This window comes from Thermobia domestica, chromosome 11 (genome assembly GCF_964235325.1).
Source record: "Thermobia domestica chromosome 11, izTheDome1.hap1.1, whole genome shotgun sequence".
Taxonomy (NCBI): domain Eukaryota; kingdom Metazoa; phylum Arthropoda; class Insecta; order Zygentoma; family Lepismatidae; genus Thermobia; species Thermobia domestica.
The window spans coordinates 219654406-219673029 of NC_137464.1; the positions used below are offsets into that span (position 1 = coordinate 219654406).

The 18624-nt window shown below is 35.2% G+C and overlaps 1 protein-coding gene across 8 annotated transcripts in view; it reads right to left on the minus strand.

Moving 5' to 3' along the window:
- Window positions 1–18624, minus strand: part of LOC145664754 (uncharacterized) — a 147825-nt gene that overhangs the window by 46325 nt on the left and 82876 nt on the right. For all 8 annotated transcript variants that reach the window (XM_081731681.1, XM_081731683.1, XM_081731679.1 and 5 more), the window contains exons 5-6: window positions 14328–14480; window positions 11481–12316 (exon numbers count right to left, since the gene is read on the minus strand). In XM_081731681.1, the coding sequence (XP_081587807.1) occupies window positions 11481–12316; window positions 14328–14480 (989 nt within the window). The remainder of the gene's footprint in view (window positions 1–11480; window positions 12317–14327; window positions 14481–18624) is intronic.

Here is an 18624-nt window from a genome sequence, read left to right on the forward strand (position 1 = left end):
CTTTCTATGTTGTTGTTAGATATCCAGTATAAAATAACCTCTGCGCTGCATCTGGTGATTGTTTAATAAATAAATAAATATCATTCCCTCGTCAATTTGTTATAGCCTATAAGTTTATTATATCTGATTTCCGAGACATTCATAAACATTCGTTCTAGAGTAACAATGAAAAATAATCATTGTTTTATTACAATTCAACGTATTACTTTAAAGGACTGAAAAAATGGAATCTTTGTATGAGACGCTCAAAAATAACTTAATTTGTTAATGCACCTCTTGCTTCCGCCTTTGCTACCCCTACAGAAACTTCATTGAAAGGGAACAGAAATGTTGAAAATGTATTCTCTATTCATTTATTACATAGGTAATAATCTGTTACCACCTATCAGGTGCTTCGGACCTGCAAAATCGGTAAAGTCCCAAATTCTGTAATGCACAGACTGTTCCTTAAGCTTGTTTATTCAGAAAAGTACTGAATTTTCTGTCCATGGATCATATGCGTAATACTGTTCATCTGAGCGTTTGGTTTCCAAGGCTCTGGAATATATAACCACCATCACGGTTTACCCAGTCCTGAAAGTTTCTGAATTTTTAACAAGAATTCAACATGTCATTACAGAATTTTCCTTTTTTTTTAAAAAAGAAAGAAAAGAAAAACTACGAAATACATAAGTCAAGCACAACAAACATGAGTGAATGGTTAGCTTTTCCGCTTCTATTGGGAAATCCGGGATTCAGTCCCGCATTCGACCATTCCGACAAAAGTTCTTAATTCCATCTGTGAAGGTAGAGAGAGTGCGTGTGCTGTGATTCCTAGTTGATTTCATTTCTTATGTTTTAAATTGTTGTTATTACTAATTAGCAGCAATGACGGATTTGCGAAAAGGGTTAGGGTGGGGGTGTCTTTCGGACTGAAGCCTGTTCTCCGAAATTACGGAATTTCTAAAACAAACGAAATTTTAGTTGTCTTTACTCGTAAACTTCAAGCTCCCCTCAAATGAAAATCAGGCATTTTTTTTAGAAAAAACTAACCATTAATAAGAAAAAAACCCTCCCAAAACACTTTTCTAAATCCGTACTGATTATTTGTATAAAATGGTATTCAAGGTTGCATCCGGAAGATTACTGCTACATCATTACACAGCTACAGTATAACAGAAATGTGGAAGTATGCTCTGACGTATATATTGAAAAACATAAATAAGTTTAACTATGTGCTAGAAACTAGAGTACTAAGCTCTAAGAAATGAAACACGAATAACTAAAAATGAAATAATCTAAAGAAGAAAAAAATGTCGATAACTCAGACGTTAAAATAAAGTTATATAACTTCTAAAATTGCTCTCAAATACTACGTACTTAATGCTTAATTCATAAAACATGTGCTCCATCCATCATGATGGTGAATTCTAGAGGGAACTATGCATTTACGTCATGAAATCTTGTTTAATTATAGAGTATACTATAAGAAAGCTATTTCGATAGAAAAATCATGAAAATGAAAAAAGCCAAAATTTCCGTTTTTCCCTAAAAGGCCGGCTTTTTATGTGAAAAAAACATCAATTCGAAAAAGCCGGCTATTTTGCATCTCTAATCCCAAACAATGTTTCTTAAGCACCAAGGAAAAAGTACTGCGACGTTTATCAACATGATACATTTTTTTTCTTTCACAAAAGTTACTCATATTTGACAAGGGTATACCTAATAATAAAAAAAGGAACTAGCTTGCGGCACGAAATACATATAAAATACGCAAATTTCGCCTAAAGTTATAAAATCTAAAAAAGATTTAAGTTTCGGAGAGGGAATCGGACCCCTTTATAAATGCGCCCCTATTATCTAGGAACAAACAAACAGATGCAAACACAAAAGAAGTTTCATCTTAAATGTCCTTGGTCATTTGCTCGTTGGAATAGTTAACGATTTAAAAACCTTATGTAACGAAGATAAGAAAGCAGAATTCCTCCGTTACTCATTCAAAACGGGATTTTCTCTAATCATCCTCTGCATGAAACACTCGTTTTCATACTGTGCTGTACATACATTTGCATCTTACTGTATTATGATTATCTTCCATAATTGAAATAACACCACACAGCTGAATTTTACTTATTTTCACTTTAAATTAATTTATTTCGGAATTTGATTTAAATCAACGATTTTTATTTAAAAAATCAAGTGATTTAAATCTCGATTTAAATCAGAGTGATTTAATTCAATCCACCGTGCTACTGACTAGGATTATGATAGTGGCAGAATACTAATTACCGTACATATGAGCATTTTTACCATCTAACAGTTATTTACATGTTGTTCTTCTTTCTTGTATTTTATCATTAACTTATGCTGTACCGCCAGGGTTTGAAAAAACCCAACCCACCTGGGCCCATATGGGTTTTTTTCGGGTATTTTCGGGTTTAATTGAGTTTTTTCGAAATATTTCAATGTCTCTGGGGTAAAAGTGTTAAATGTGATTTATATTTCAAGATTGCCATTGTCGCAAATTGCAACAATTTTCTCTTCACTACTGTTTTGAAAAAATGGCTACTATTTTGAAAATCTACATTGGATCGCCGAGAAAATCTATACAGCAAATTTAGAATGTCTCTTGCTTCTACCCTAAAAATTTCAACTTAAAAGTCCGAAAATTGCAACCTGTAGCGTGGATAACCGCTAGTTGAAAAATGGCCGCCATTTTGAAATTTTACGTTGGATCGCAGCCAAAACAATACAGCTAATTTAGAGGGTCTTGTGCTTCTACTCGGAAAACTTCTGTTTAAAAGACCGAAAATTGCGCCTTGTAGCGTGGATACTCGCTATTCTGAAAAAAAAAAAAAAAAAAAAAAAAAAAATGCCGATATTTTGAAATTTTACGTTGGCATGCCGCCAAAATCTATACAGGAAATTTAGTGTGTCTCGTGCCTGTACCCTGAAAATTTAAACTTAAAAGATCGAAAGTTGTATTTTGTAATGTGTGTGTGGCACAAACAAACGAACAAATGTAGATCGAGTCATCCCTGAAGCCTTAGTAACGTTCGCCAAATATGAATACCAAATATATTTATTTAAAAGAAAGATATAATTCATGTATCTATCTATTAAAATGCTACAATAGTAATTAAAAGCGCCTGAGCTCCAACCTATAACTTTGGCTTTCAAATCTTTCATTTACGGTTATGTGTGATTTCACGTTCAACAGAGACAAACATTTTAAGTACAGTATGTGTACTTTAAATAAATTAGTTAAATACATCTTTTTCATAAAGTTTATCTTTTAAAATTATTGTTTAAAGCCTTTGTATTTTAATAAGTCTTCTCTAAAATCAATGCACTTGAATTCTGCTTCCATCTTTCGAGTTCTTTTAAACTATACTAGCTGAGCCTGCGCTCTCTACACCGCGCATCATTCGCATTTAAGCATAAATCTCCTTCTCATTCCTCACATCTATACCCTTTTACAGACATAACTGAAAGTCGTCTTGATTAAAAAAAAAAAAAAAAAAAAAAAATCGGCAAAACGTATCATAAAGAGGAGATTTTTCGATTATTTTTTTCTCAATATCTCGCACCGTTTGCAAGATTTGAGCTTACTTCCGGTTGGAGTTTCTAATTCATGCATGACCAGTGTTTTCTTTCTCCTTGCATGCAGTATTTAATAAGCAAATACATTACATACACATTACTTATAATGTCAGTTATATAAGGTGTTCATTGGGCAAAACACTCCAAAAATAAAGATTCATCTGAGACTGGACAAATGGTTATCCTTCCTTTTTCATTATTGTTTGACCATGAAACAAACGCCTGAGACACATAAACCCCTATGTACAATAATGTGCTGTTGGAATGTATAATGGGTAGGATATGGTGCTTTATTTATTTATTTTTTTTTTAATTTCAATATTTCCAGTGTACACGTAAAAATTTAATAAAGAAATAGTGGTCATGTTTTCTTTTAAATATTCGATTGGAACTGGACAATCTACGAAAAATTTGCAATCGATCAGTGAAAACGGCTTCTCTCTAGAGCCTGTAGTTTCCGAGATCTCATTGTCGAAAGGATTGGCCACAAACATATAAACTTCAAGAAACATATAGTTTAAAAGAACTCCGAAGATAGCAGCACAATTCATCTGCATTGACTTTGGAGAGGGCTTATTAAAATACAAAGGTTTGGACAATAATTTAAAAACACAAACTTTATAAAAAAAAGATGTATTTAAATAATGTATTTAAAGTACACAATAATTTATTTAAAATATTTTTCTTTGTTAAACGGAAGTCACAAATAACCGTAAATGAAAGGTTTGAAATCCAAAGTTGTACGTTGAAGTTGAGGCGTTTTCTTTGCTGTTGTAGCATTTTAATAGATAGATGTTGTAGACGTTTATATGTTTGTGGTTAATCCTTTCGACAATGAGATCTCGGAAACTACAGGCTCTAGAAAGAAGACATTTTCACTGAACGATTGGAAATTTTGCGTAGATTGTCCAGTTCTAACTGAATATTAAAAAAAAAAACATGGCTATTATTTCTTTATTACATTTTTAAGGGTACATTGGAAGCGTTGAAATTAAAAAAAAACTAAAGCATCATATCCTATACTCATTATACATTTCAAAACCATATTGTTGTATATAGGGGCTGCATATGTATCAGACGTTTCATGGCCAACTAATGAAAAAGGAAATATAACCATTTCTCCAATGTAGGATAAATCATTATTTTTGGAGTGTTTTGCCCAATGAATACCATATAAAACTGTCATTATATTTAAGAAGAAAACACTGGTCATGCATAAATTAGAAACTCCAACCGGAAGTAGGCTCAAATTTCCCCCTTATGATACGCCTTGCCGATTTTTTAAAATCAAAACTTCTTTCACTTGTGTCTGTAAAGGGACATATACAGATGTGAGGAATGGCAGGGAGATTCACGCTCAAATGTGAATGATGCGCTGTGTAGAGAGCGCAGGTTCAGCTAGTCTATATATTAAAATGCTAGGTTTATATGTTTGTCGCCAATCTTTTCGACAATGAGATCTCAGACATCACAAGTGCCAGTATAACTGCTACCAGGTTATAGAAGTATTTTTTTGTGGACGCTTTGTATATTTCGTACAGACAGTGATTATTATTTCCGATTTATACTTTATTCTGCGACGCAAATCAGTTCTTTCTTCGCTGGGAATTGCTTCCTTCCCACGCAACTGGACAAAGAAGTCTTTCATTGTTTTTTTCATATATATATTTAAAACATTGCTTTTTGGTGAGAATCTTTGTCACCGACAAACCTTTTCAGTGTTTCTCTCTGACCTATTATTATGCACAGTATATATTCTGCAGTTACTTGGAACTAAATTAAGTGCATTCTTTAATCGTTTATGGAAATATTGCATTATTTAGAGAAATACTGGCTGACCAGATGGTCAAGTGACCAAAGTGATGCCAGTCACGTTGGTTTTGCAGTTCCTTATCTGTACTTTCTCACGCCCGAGTTATTGCAGTGTCTCGTGCATCGTAGCCAGTGGACTAAAATTAACATAAATTATTTCCTATATTCTGTTTGTATGTGCATACAGGTGAGTTAACTGAGTGGTTTCTGGAATGAACTGCCAACACTCTTCAGTCATCCATTGCCGCTCTCATCTTGAACTTTTGAGCTCGAGGAGTTTGACTCCGGAATTGTGTGCAGCCACTACGCACGTTGCGTCGGGAATTAAGTCTGATTTTGTGTTAAGGGGCATAAGCTATTAGCCGATGAAGGACGTTTTCTTACGGCTAGCCCCAACTAATGAAGTCCCAGGTTCATAAACCTTGTGCGCCAAAGAGTTATAAACGCGCCCTCCAACATCAGCATTCCACTTTGGAAATTATTTCGCTGAAGACTCACGTCGACTCTTCAGGACTGTCTGGAGTAGCAACCAGGATACTACATGGGACTACCCCGGCGATCCTTTCCCATGCTAATGCCCCAAGTGCGTCAATGGTGTGAGAGAAGCATTCATAGTGAAATTTCAGATATAATCTCATATATAATTAAAGGGTTACATTGCATTAAAAAGGCAAAATGTAATTTTAGTAATGAAGATTATTATACATATTCTTTGTTAAGTGTTGTGTTCATTCCTCTTCGTTATTTTTTTATATATTAGTATTCTAATAAATAAATATAGTGTTATTTAATCCAGTGTGTTTTCTTTGTGTGTGTGAGTGATGTTTGTGTTATGGTCTGGATGACCGTCTGATCGTCCGTGAGGTTCTTGAGTCGAGACATCCGAACCTCTCGGCGCCTAATGCTCACCTCATCATCGAGACCAACGAGCGATTGGGAAACAATTCGTAATCCTTCTTGGAGAGGTCCTTCATCGTCCTATCTAGGTAAGTTCTGGTCTCAGAAGAATACTTATTGGCAGGACCACGGAGGACAGAACCACGAACACACGCCACGAATGGTTATAAATAAATGTCCGCCCGAACAGAGATCTCGAACTATGAGAGGTTACAAATAAACGTGGCGCCCGAACAGGGACTCGAACACGGGGTGGTTACAAATAAATGTCCGCCCGAACAGCGACCCGAACACTGGGTGGTTACACTAGAAACATGCCGTTTTCACTGGTCGATTCCAAATTTTGTGTAGATTGTCCAGTTCTCATTCAAATTTCCAAAAATTGTATCGTTATTGTTCTATTCAACATTTTAAAGACCGTTTTGAGCCCGTAAGATTAACATCGTTGCAGGCCGAAACTACGGTTAGGCAATCAGCAGAGAAGTTACGTATGGCGGGTTGACGAACATTGCAGTCGTTTTGCTTAAATCTGAGTGGCAAAACTCGTTGCATGCTCGCAACTTGAGAGGCCTCAAGAGACGCAATGAGGCGTACTCGGACAGATATGGATTTGTCAGAAAAAAAAATATTTCCACTTGATATCGTGTTATTTCTACCCAAATTTGCTACAAACTCATTCCAACATCTATACATAGTAATTGACTTCCTTTGTGAGTCTCCTATCCTTTACTTGTGAGTCAATCCATCTGAAGTGGTCCAAAGATAGTGAAAATGGTTGCTCAACCATCTCCGAGAACTACAAAAATTTGAGTGTGACGAACCTTGTGTATGAGAAGGTCAATAACACTATTCACATTGTCGTATGTACAAGTGTTCCTGAATGGCGGTCATCTTTGTTGTCGGTGGAGTGCCAATTTTGGCATTTTCAAGCATTTACGGAAACTCGTACGAATTAGACGAACACCAAAAAAAAAAAAAAAAAAGGAATATTTACAGGAGAGACACTGAGGTAAGCGGAGAATATGCACACTCTTGCTTGTAAATAAATATGCAGGGTTGCAAACCAATAAATAAAATCACCAGAAAAAGTACAGAAAATTACACTTTTAAAGGGACTGTATTTTGGAATGGCATAAAGTGGGGTTCATATGTTTTGTGCTGAATACTATTACATGTAAAGAGTCTGCAGAAATATCAACCGCTATGATACTATAAGCACTGTAGATTTATGGGAGTCCGAAAGTTGAAGTTTGTGATTTTGATGCCATTTTTGGTGCGTAATATCTCAGAAGGACAAAGTCCTAAAAAAAATGCTGCTTAGGCCACAAAGTAATTCTGTATGTGAACAAACTATTGCAAAAAACTCATGACTGATATTAGATGAAGAAAAAAGTAAGGACATGGTAAAAACACTAAGAAAGCACGTGCGTGGCGATGGTCGTAGCCCGAAAAAATTTTAATGTTTGGATATATTTCATGCTAGATCTCAAAAACTACGCATGGCGCAGCAATTAGGCCCGCTTTTGTTTGTGTTCAGTTGTGAAAAAGCTTACAAGTGGCGGTTGTTCCATCTTTCTAGCTCCATGATCATTGCCACGTCTATATGTTGAGGGGGTTAGCTCATAGTGTGGAACACACCTCCACAAAAAGCGACAGAACTTTCTTGGTTACATGTATATGATAATGAAAAACGAAGGATAACCATTTCTCCAGGCTAAGATGAATCTTTATTGTTTGGAGTGTTTTGCCCAATGAACACCAGATATCACTGACATTATAATTAATTGTGTGTGTACTGTATTTTCTTATTACATACTGCATGCAAGGAGAAAGAAAACACTGATCATACATGGATTACAAACTCCAACCGAAAGTAGGCTCAATCTTGCAAACGATGCGATATTGAAAAAAATAATCGAAAAAATCTCCCCTTTATGGTACCCTTGCCGATTTTTATCAAGATGTCCTTCACTTGTGTCTTCAAAGGAACATGTTGAGATGTGAGGTGTGACATGGAGATTCATGCTCGTATGTTAATGATGCACTGTGTAGAGAGCGCAAGTTCAGCTAGTCTATATATTAATAAGCTAGGTTTATATGTTTGTCGCCAATCCTTTCGACATTGAGATCTCGAAAACTACAAATACTAGAAACATGCCGTTTTCACTGGTCGATTCTAAATTTTGTGTAGATTGTCCAGGTCTCATTCACATTTTCAAAAACCGTATCGTTATTGTTCTATTCAACATTTTAGGGACCATTTTGAGCTCATAAGATTAACATTGTTGCAGGGCGAAACTATGGTGTTAGGTAACCAGTAGAGAAGTTACGTATGGCGGATTGACGGACATTGCAGGCGCTTTGCTTAAATATGAATAGCAAAACTTATTGTATTTTGGCAACTTCAAAGGCCTCAAGGGACGCAATGAGGCGTACTCGGACGGATATTTTTATTATTAGGAAAAAACATATATATCCACTTGATATCGTGTAACTTCTACAAATTTGTGTCAGTAAGGAAACATGCACGGAGGGAAGGAGATTCATGGCGATAACAGAACGATGCGCTGAGTAGACTGCGCAGGTTCAGCTGGTCTATATATTAAAATGCTAGGTTTATATGTTTGTCGCCAATCTTTTCGACAATGAGGTCTCGAAAACCACACATAGCCGCTTTCACTGGTCGATTCCAAATTTTGAGTAGATTGTCCAGTTCTAATTGAATATTTTTAAAAAACATGGCCGTTATTAAGATTTTTAGGGGTACACTGGAAGTGTTGAAATTTTAAAAAAGCATCATAACCTACGAGTTATACATTCCAACATCATATCGTTATATGTACATAGGGGTTGTATATCTCTCAGGCGTTAGTTTCATTGTCAAATAATGAAAAGCTAAGGATAACCATTTCTCCAGTCTAAGACGAATCTTAATTGTTTGGGGTATTTTGCTCAATGAACACCATATATATCCCTGACATTATAATTAATCGTGTATGTAATATATACTTATTACAGAGTGCATGTAGAAAGAAAGAACACGCCGATCATACATGAATTAGAAACTCCAACCGGAAGTAGGCTCAAATCTTGAAAATGGTGCAAGATATTGAAGAAAAAAATCGAGAAAATCTCCCTTTTATGTTACACTTTACCGATTTTTATGAAGACGTTCTTCACTTGTGTCTGTAAAGGGACATGTACAGATGTGAGGAATGACAAGGAGATTCATGCTCATATGGAATGATACACTGAGTAGAGAGCGCAAGTTCAGTTTGTTATAAATTAAATGTTTCAAACTGTCTTATATGGCAAATATTTTCCAGCGTAAAATAAATGATTTTATTGTTGAAGTTGACTTCCGATACTTCGCGCGTTCAATTAGGGGAATTTTCCTAGCACTAGCAAGACGATTCTTTCCCGGAAATGACTTTAAAACAATTAACAAAGAGATAATTCATATTTTATGATGTAAATGTTTCAAAATGTCTTAAACGAAATTAAGTATCTTCCAGCTTAAAATAAACAGGTTTATTGCTGAAGTATTCATTTCGGATGCTTTGTGCGTTCAATTGCAGGAATTTCCCGATTATGTTTTTCACGACGGGTTTTCCCCTAAAATACAGCTTTCTTTACTGTACAGCGAAACTTCCACTAGTATGGAAGAGTGAATTCATCACTTGAAATAGTAGCGTTACATAGTCTTCGGAACTCCGAGCATTCAGTTTCTTAAATTTGACAAGAATTTTTACGCTATTGCTGGTGTTGATTCTACAAAATGTTTATTTGAGGAGTAGCAACTAATGACTGAACTAAACTACTGTTGTTGGAAAACGAAATTTTGCTGAAGAATATTTGTGTTACTATCAAATGTATGAAATAATACTAATAGCTTTACTGATGTATTCACATATTTACTGGTGGTACAGGCACCTATGGCCTTAAACTCGACAAACATATGAGGGATAATGTCCCCCGCGTCGCCGAGTCGGCGAGCACACTATTCACGCAAAGAATTTTTTTTAAATATGAAATTGCATATTTTACTTCAAATAGGTTATAAAAACAATCCTTACATTAATTTGTTCTATAATTATCTCAAGCTAAGGTAAACTTTATTATTCATTCACTACATTCAAAACTTTATATAGGTTTAACGTTGAATGTTGTTGTATACTTTAACATGAAAGCATCTAATTCGTCCAAGAAAAGTTCAAAATCTGATAACATTAACTTTCAATGTGATCACCTTAGTTGTACCAATAATATATTAACAAAAAGCTCAAAAACCCAGGTGGGTTTTAAAGTGGGCTTTTTTCAGGTGGGTCCAACCCAAAAAAACCCGCCGGGTTTTTTCAGGCTGGGCCCACTTGGGCAAACCCTGTGTGTCGCTGAAGACGTCTGAAATAGAAGAAAGTATTTTGGCTTCAATATAGCTTTCAATTGTGATAATCGAAATTATGTATACATATTCATCATATTCGTTTGAAGCGATTGACGCAAATAAGAATATATATGTTGTTACAAGCATTCTTTAATACCAACGCTCAAACCACATTGGCCGATAATCATGAAATCACTGAAGTAAAGAAGAACTGCTCTGGTTACTATTTGGATAGCTGACCGTTGGAGAAAACCAGACGGAATTAGGAGTGCGCCATTCTCCCAACATCACGAGCACAATTGAGGAGTTCGCTGAAAGAATGAGGCAGAGGATTCTGGTCAAGAAAAGCAGAATAGCGGTGTGCTGACCATATATATATATATATATTCAAAACGCTAGCGGCACCGGCACAGCAGTAACTCAGTGGTAGAGTTCACATCTCAGGTGTGTGGGGTCCCTGGTTAGATCCCAGATCGTGCCATGTGGGCTTTGCGGTGGACAAATACCGTGTGCGTCCTGGGATTCTATCGTTTTCTCGCACTTTCTTCATTTTATTATTTTGTTCATTAGTTCATTATTGATTCACTTAGCCTCAGTGCATAACGTTAAATTAAAATAAATAAATAAATACATAAAAACGGCTGATCAGTTTAAGCTCTTCCAGGCTTCGTACCAGGAAGTAAAGCTTTAGTTTACACTCATTTTTCACAACTTTGGCAAGTTACTTTTGGCTGAAATAACTGGATTTTCCTTTCCACTAGTTTTCAGATTGCTTCGTTTATTAGAAGTATTAATATTTACTTACCTACAATCTTGATCATTCTGAGTGACTGTGCGGCGGATATTCCTTAAGCTTTTGCCTTCCTGAAGATCGGCATCTACTGGTGTCACCTGACTTTTAACAATCTCTGACCTGTCTACCCCTCTTTCAATACTGTTGTCTGCAACTGGGTAAAAACAATTCTCTAATTTTACTTTCGTTTCAGAAATGTTAATGCCAAAGAAATTCTCTGATTTTACTTTCGTTTCAGAAATGTTAATGCGAAAACAATCCTCTAATTTTACTTTCGTTTCAGAAATGTTAATGCCAAAAGAATTCTCTGATTTTACTTTCGTTTCAGGAACGTTAGTATCACTATCACAAACTTCCAAAGAGTTACTGTCTCTGTCATTAGGAATTATATCTTGTTCGAGACATAGGATGTTGTTCTGATTATTTAGTTGTTCAAGAATTTCCTCCTTCACAGGATTCTGTTTCTCCAGGTTATTGACAGAATCTTGTAGAAAACTCAATACCATATCAATTGCATCAAAATTCTTTTCTGTAGTAGACGAAAGATTCAATTTATCACTTTGTCCAACGAAATCTGTTTCGGGCAGTTCGGTTTTTATTTTGAACGTTAATTCATTTCTTTCGGGAACAGAAAACGAACTCGTGATCGATTCACAGACGGTAGGCTTCTGTTCATTACTTAATATTTCCAATGAAGCGGTATCACTTTCCGTTTCAGAATATGGAAGGTTCGTTAAATAACTCGGCATAACAAATGGATCATTTTTGTCAGAATTACCAAAATTTACAACCATATCCGTTAATGACTCATCTACTGTACTATCACCATGAACACTTCTATTTGTAACCTGTGAAAATAAAAAATAAAAAAAAACATATCAATCTTGCCCCTTCCCTACGTAATATCATCAGCTTTCAGTTTGAACACAATTTTAAATATTCTATTCTAACAAGAAAACTATTCAATTTTAAACCAAAATAAATGTAAATCATTACTACCTCTCTATGAATACACACAAGCATGCTGACCAAGTTGCCAAATTCCTGTAAAGCATGGGATTCAAATTATGAAAATAATAATAATAATAATAATAATAATAATATCAAACAGTATTAGGGTTTAAGAAATTTATTTTCAATAATTGGTTCCTGCCTATCTGCTGCAATCTCTATACGGTTTGAGCAGTTTCTTCACACAACGCTATATCACGATTTTGTTGATTGGTGTACGTGCTGAATGGGTTTTCTATCTGGTGAGCTTCATTAAAAAAAAAAATCAGAGCATTAATAACTAACCACCTGTGGACAAAATGGCAGAACAATGAATCTAGTTGGTTCATTGATTTGGAGTTTAACGTGCCTTTCAGCACTGGGACTATATGAGATGTTGACCTACAGCGTAACGTAGAATCAGAGTCTCACGAACTCCCATTGGAAATCGAAGTTGTCAAAGCCGAATACATGAATGCCACAGTTGGTAATATCAGTTCAAATCAAACTGAAGGCATCACAAACCGAATAATACTTAAAGCATCATTATTGTTACCTTCTTTTAATTAAGAAACATAGGCAATCAGCTCTGTGAGATTTTACTAACTTCGAAAGCACATCCATGTATCGATTTGTTCCCACTGTCTAATATAGGCTTAGTGGTGAAAGAGACTTAAAAACTTTATATGTGAATCAATAAAATTTCTGCCCTTTTCGATAATATTTGTCAAAAGTTTGACAAGATCTAATCACGGATTAGAATATCGAGTACGTGAAACTATTAATACGATCCTTCAGAGTGAACTCGTGTCTAACATGGAAGCTCATTGAACTGTTTCGTATATATTTTTTTGTGTATTTATTGAATTCTGAAGTTGATTTGTCGAAAGTCTTGCGAACAGCCTATCCTTATTATTAAAATTTTTGTCTTTCAAATATTTAACTTTTTCCATGCAAAATGTTTTAAAATTTCGATTTGCGTCATTCTGGGTTCTATTTCCGGTAGGGGTTCACATTTTCCAGTAATCACCCAGCCACTTGAACTAAAAATAGTGGGCTTCGATTTAGGAAACTAGAAATAATGGTAATGAGGCTCTCAGAATGTTGACTACACATCTCACAACTTTATGCTGCAGACTGGTTGACTTTTCGGGGTTTCGTGTCAGGGAGAGTAACTTCACTTTGAGTACTTGACTCAACACAGAATCATCGCTCGTATTTAGCGCTATAAACTATTCAAACCTTAAGAGTGACAGATTTGGCAGAAATAATGTTTTCGATTTCCTCAACCGATTGTGTAAAAATCATTCGATTCCATTTCCATTAATATACTTATCAACAAATAACGTCATGTGAAACGAATACAGCTACATTTCTTAGGGTTTTATAATCTTCATTAACTTGCCAAATAGGGACACAAAGACACAATTTCAAAGCATTGAAATTCGTGTTATTCGCAAATGTGAGAACGGAGTAGGCCAAAAACCTGAGAGTGGGACAAAAGACACGCCAAACAATGCAGTTTCACATTACTGTCAAATATCGCATTGAAAACAATATCAAAATAGCAGGATCCATTGTAGAACAACTAATATTTAAGATATTAAGTCGTCTCCTATTCGAATACAAACATAAATAACTATATTTTTCTTCGCACTAGTAGTTAAGGTGGCTTATTGATTACGTAGTATTAATATCATTAAAACATGATGTAGTAGATCAGCGTCTCCTTACAACTGTGTCATAATTGTTATTTACAGTGTACTTTTGAAATATCTTTACCCCTCCAAATATATTACAAATATATTTACTCTCCGATATACTACTGATATTACAAATATATTTACTCTCCGAGTACTTTATGCTTACCTTATTTGTTCGAGTAAGTAACGCTTCTCTAAGGGCTAGTTTCTTTAGACTTTTCAATGTAACATGGCACTTCTCACGGAAGACATAAAAATTCTCCAATGATTCAAGGCAATTTTCACAAATAACACTAAGGAATGGGCACTCTTTTGATTCCTGTGAAGTATAAGGCATATTCAATAGGTTTATTTATTATAGAAAATTCTCATTAATGTTCTATACCTCTACGTGCAAGTTGAAGTAATCAACTGACATAATATGCTACAGAAACAACATATTCATTACGAAATTGATGACTTACCACGTTTGCCTGTCAAATATAGGGCATTACTTGACCACGGAATGAGTGCCGCAAGCCGACTTCAAACTAAAAATGTTGCCGTAGAGAAATCTTATTTAGTCTAGCATAATTCGTGTTATGCTTTCTATTATAAAACCACTGTACGCATATGTTTAATATAATACAAATCAAATTTCAAAGGTTTAGAAAATTGTTTAAAAAACAGACTAATTGTACCGCCACCAGACAAAATTGGCATTATACACCTTGCACATTGTTCTTTTGAAAACTCCCAAATAAGTTGACTCAGTACTATTTCGTATCACTCTTACACTTCAGGCTCCAGCTCCAACTGCTCTTTCTATCACTAGATTCAAGAGAACGATGAGCTCTACTTTGTCTTTTTCCATTTTGAATTTGAAACTTCAAAAAGTCTATTTCCGCCTTTAGACGCAAAATACTTCTAGATAGTTTCCGAGGTGTCGATGACATAGTATCCACTTCGTTAAATGAATTTAATGACTTGTTGAGTAGGAAATACAAATTATACACCAACCGCTACTTTGCTTCCGTAGTTCTTTCCTAATACAACGAACTTTGCAGCATTTAATTTTTGTTTTAAAATGAAGCATTAGTTACGCTCCTGTTGACAAAATCTCGAAATTCCTCCTTTGGAATAAAAATTAAACGTTTTTCAACTCCGCTTTCATTGTTGAACGCAAATTACGATTGTCAGTTTTGAGATTGAGAAGAGAGGTGTAAATTTTACGTATCCAAGTGCACTCTTGTTAAAAAAGACTACTACTCAACCGTATATACGACATTTCAATAGTTAGGCTTGAAAAAATCAACTAGCGAAAGAAGATACATCTTTAAATGATTTAATTCCATCTTTGAATAAGAATATTGGGCTTTCAAAGAGGAATGGATAACCAGGTTTTCTTCAACAATATCATACATCTGATAAGACTATGCCTGACACATTTTATGTTTGCGGGACTAACTTCATTTTCTCAAGTCAACTAACAAATGCAATTACGAAAACGTGTAACTAAATAACGTATTACGAAAAAAAGAAGTTTCTTATCTATAAGTTTCTTAATTATATGAACCAACAAGTGTTAGAATAGGGAAAAGGGGATGACATAGGGGAATTCAAACAGGGATTCTGTCATTCTCCAACATCTTCAACATATTTAACATCTATCTAAAAGAGACAGTGAAAAAGAGCTTACATCATGAAGAAGCCATTTCGGTAGGAGGAAGAATGATTAGTTTTATATGGTTTGGAGATGGTATGACGCTTGTTGAGGGAGCCGAAAAGAAAATCAATAAGATGATAGAAAATTTAAGGAATGGCTGTAAAGAATATGGGATGAAAATAAATGTTAAAAAGACAAAAGCCATGGAGATTGTTACGAAGCGAGTTTTCAATCTTTCCATTCCAACTCAACCTTCTTTATAACTACCAACAGCAATTCCCAATTCACGCGGTCAAAAGCCTTTTCTAGATCAATAAATACAACAAACATCTCACACCTCACTATTCTCACAATTCTCTGGGTTTGATTTCTTAGCCAATTGTCTTCAGGAAGTCTTCTAGCCACTCTTGTTTCATATACGAGAAGGATCGAAACAATTTTTTCTTGCCCCTGTCTTCCATATTATTAAAGAATTCGATTGGTATGTTATCTATCCTTTTGCCTTTCCATTCCTAATCTCGAATATAGCTTTTTCAAACTCACCCAGAAAAACATTAAATCGTTTATCATCCTCGCTTACTTCATTTTCTTTATCAACATCTATGCCACGCGGTCTGTCCCTACTTTCATATAATTCCTCAACATATTCTATTTTCCTAAAACTTCACTCCTCTCGCTGACTATCTTCTCATTCTTATATTGTACTGCCATCATAATACCCATTGTTTCATCCGAAGTTCCATAGATTTCACCTCCTTGTACATTTCCTCATATTTCCCAACTCTTTCTAATTCTTCTATGCCCTCGAATTTTCTTATGTAAAACTCTTCCCTTGCTCTGTTCCCCTTTGTAACACGTTGTTTAACCTCCTGTACATCTTTCTGTCCTATTTTGTATATCCATGTCCTCCTTTCCTTCATTTTCTGCAACATCTGTTCTATAACCCACGGTTTCTTAGCCGTTTTGTGTTCGCGGTAACCCACTACTTCTTCTGCAGCCTGCTGTAGCAAAGTTTAATATGTATCCACCGTCTGTTACTATCTACACCTATCCTTTTCTCATTTGAAGATTTTTCTTCGAATTTCTCAACGAAAAGATTTCTTACTTCCTAGGGTTTCTTTTTCAACATCTTGTTGCCTACTTTTCTTTTACCTATATTTCCAGTTGAATATCCACTTCGGCCACCACAAGGTTATGATCAGAGAAAATGCCAGCCCTGGGAAGGGTCTTCGCGTTCTTCAAGCTATTCCGATATCTGTCTTGAATCATAACATACCTATCTGATATCTTCAACCGTCTATTGAGAAGTTTCATACATATATATCTTCTTCTCTTGTGCTGATTAAATCAAGTGTTCCCAATTAATAATGAATTCTGTCTACAGAAATTGACCAGTCTCTCTCCCTGTTCATTTCTTTCGTCTAAACCATATTTGCCTACGACACTACCTTCCTGTTTTTCTTCCCACAATTGCATTGAAATTTTCCATTACAATTGCGCATGCACCTCTTTCTTTCTTGTTTACAATTTCTTCTATTTTCTCATGATTTTCCTCTACATCTTCAATCGCATGCAAAATTGTCGGTACGTATGTCTGTATCACCACCAGATCCTTCTTTTTTTCCTTTAATTCTTACTACCATGACTCTATCATCAACAAATTCTACTTGCACTACTTTCTCTTTTAGGCGCTTATCAAGAATTATTCCGACACTATTATTTTTCATTATCTGAGTAAAACACTCTACATCCTTCGCTGTTCAACACCCCATTACCTTACCATCTAACTTCACGAACTACTACCAAATTTATATTATTTTGTTTCATTTCTTCGTTAAGATTTTCTGATTTCGCTGCGTATAACATGGTACGTACGTTCTGTGTCCCTATCCTAAACATTTTGCTCTTGCATGTCTTTCCCTATCTATCTTCTTCACACTAATACTTTCTCATACAAAACTCCTTTCCAAGACATTCTCCTCTTGGCAATCTGAATCGGGGGATATTTTACCTCCGGAACTATATTTTGAACTGTAAAAGATAACTGCACTTATGCTCTTTTTCTGCTGTAACAAACTAGGGAAAAATAGGTAGAATGGTCGTTTCCCGTTGCCTTCCACCTCGCAGTAACCCAGCCGTTAAAGCCACTCTGACCATGCTTGGGTCTAATGTTCGAATTACGGTACCAATCACTATGATTTCCGCCAAAGTCGGCTACTGGAAAACTACTGCCTTCTCGCAGAACACTTCGTCTAGCTACTCCATTTAGACAAATTCGGTAGGAGTTGCCTTTAAGCTAGTGAACTACCACCGACATAGGTCTGAATTTCACTGTAGCACGCGCAATCCTCCCTATTGACATATAAGTGTATTCGTAAAGTTGTTGTTTATTGGGGAGAAAAATGGAATAGTATTACTAAAAATTATGTTGTTACTAGAGAAGTATAGAAGCTAAGTCTCACCAATATGAATTTAATAAAGGTTAAGGGCCTTACGTACTATCCTTACTTGCTTTTGACCATTCATTTATTCTTCATTAAAATTTCTTGGGTTTAACTATTCTTACAGTAGCAAAGCACCGATCGATCTTTTCATATACTATAACATCCGAACTAAGTGTATTTGTTACAGTGCATTTATTTTGTTACGACCAACATTTTATTCTCTATAGATATAAAAAGAATTCTCAATTAGTATTTTAAGCCAGCTTATGTTTGTCAGGATATCAAAAATGTAGTACAATGTTCGTACTGGATTAACGATCACATAGATATGTGCAAACAAATTATAAAGTACTGATACAAAATTGGAGCAGTTA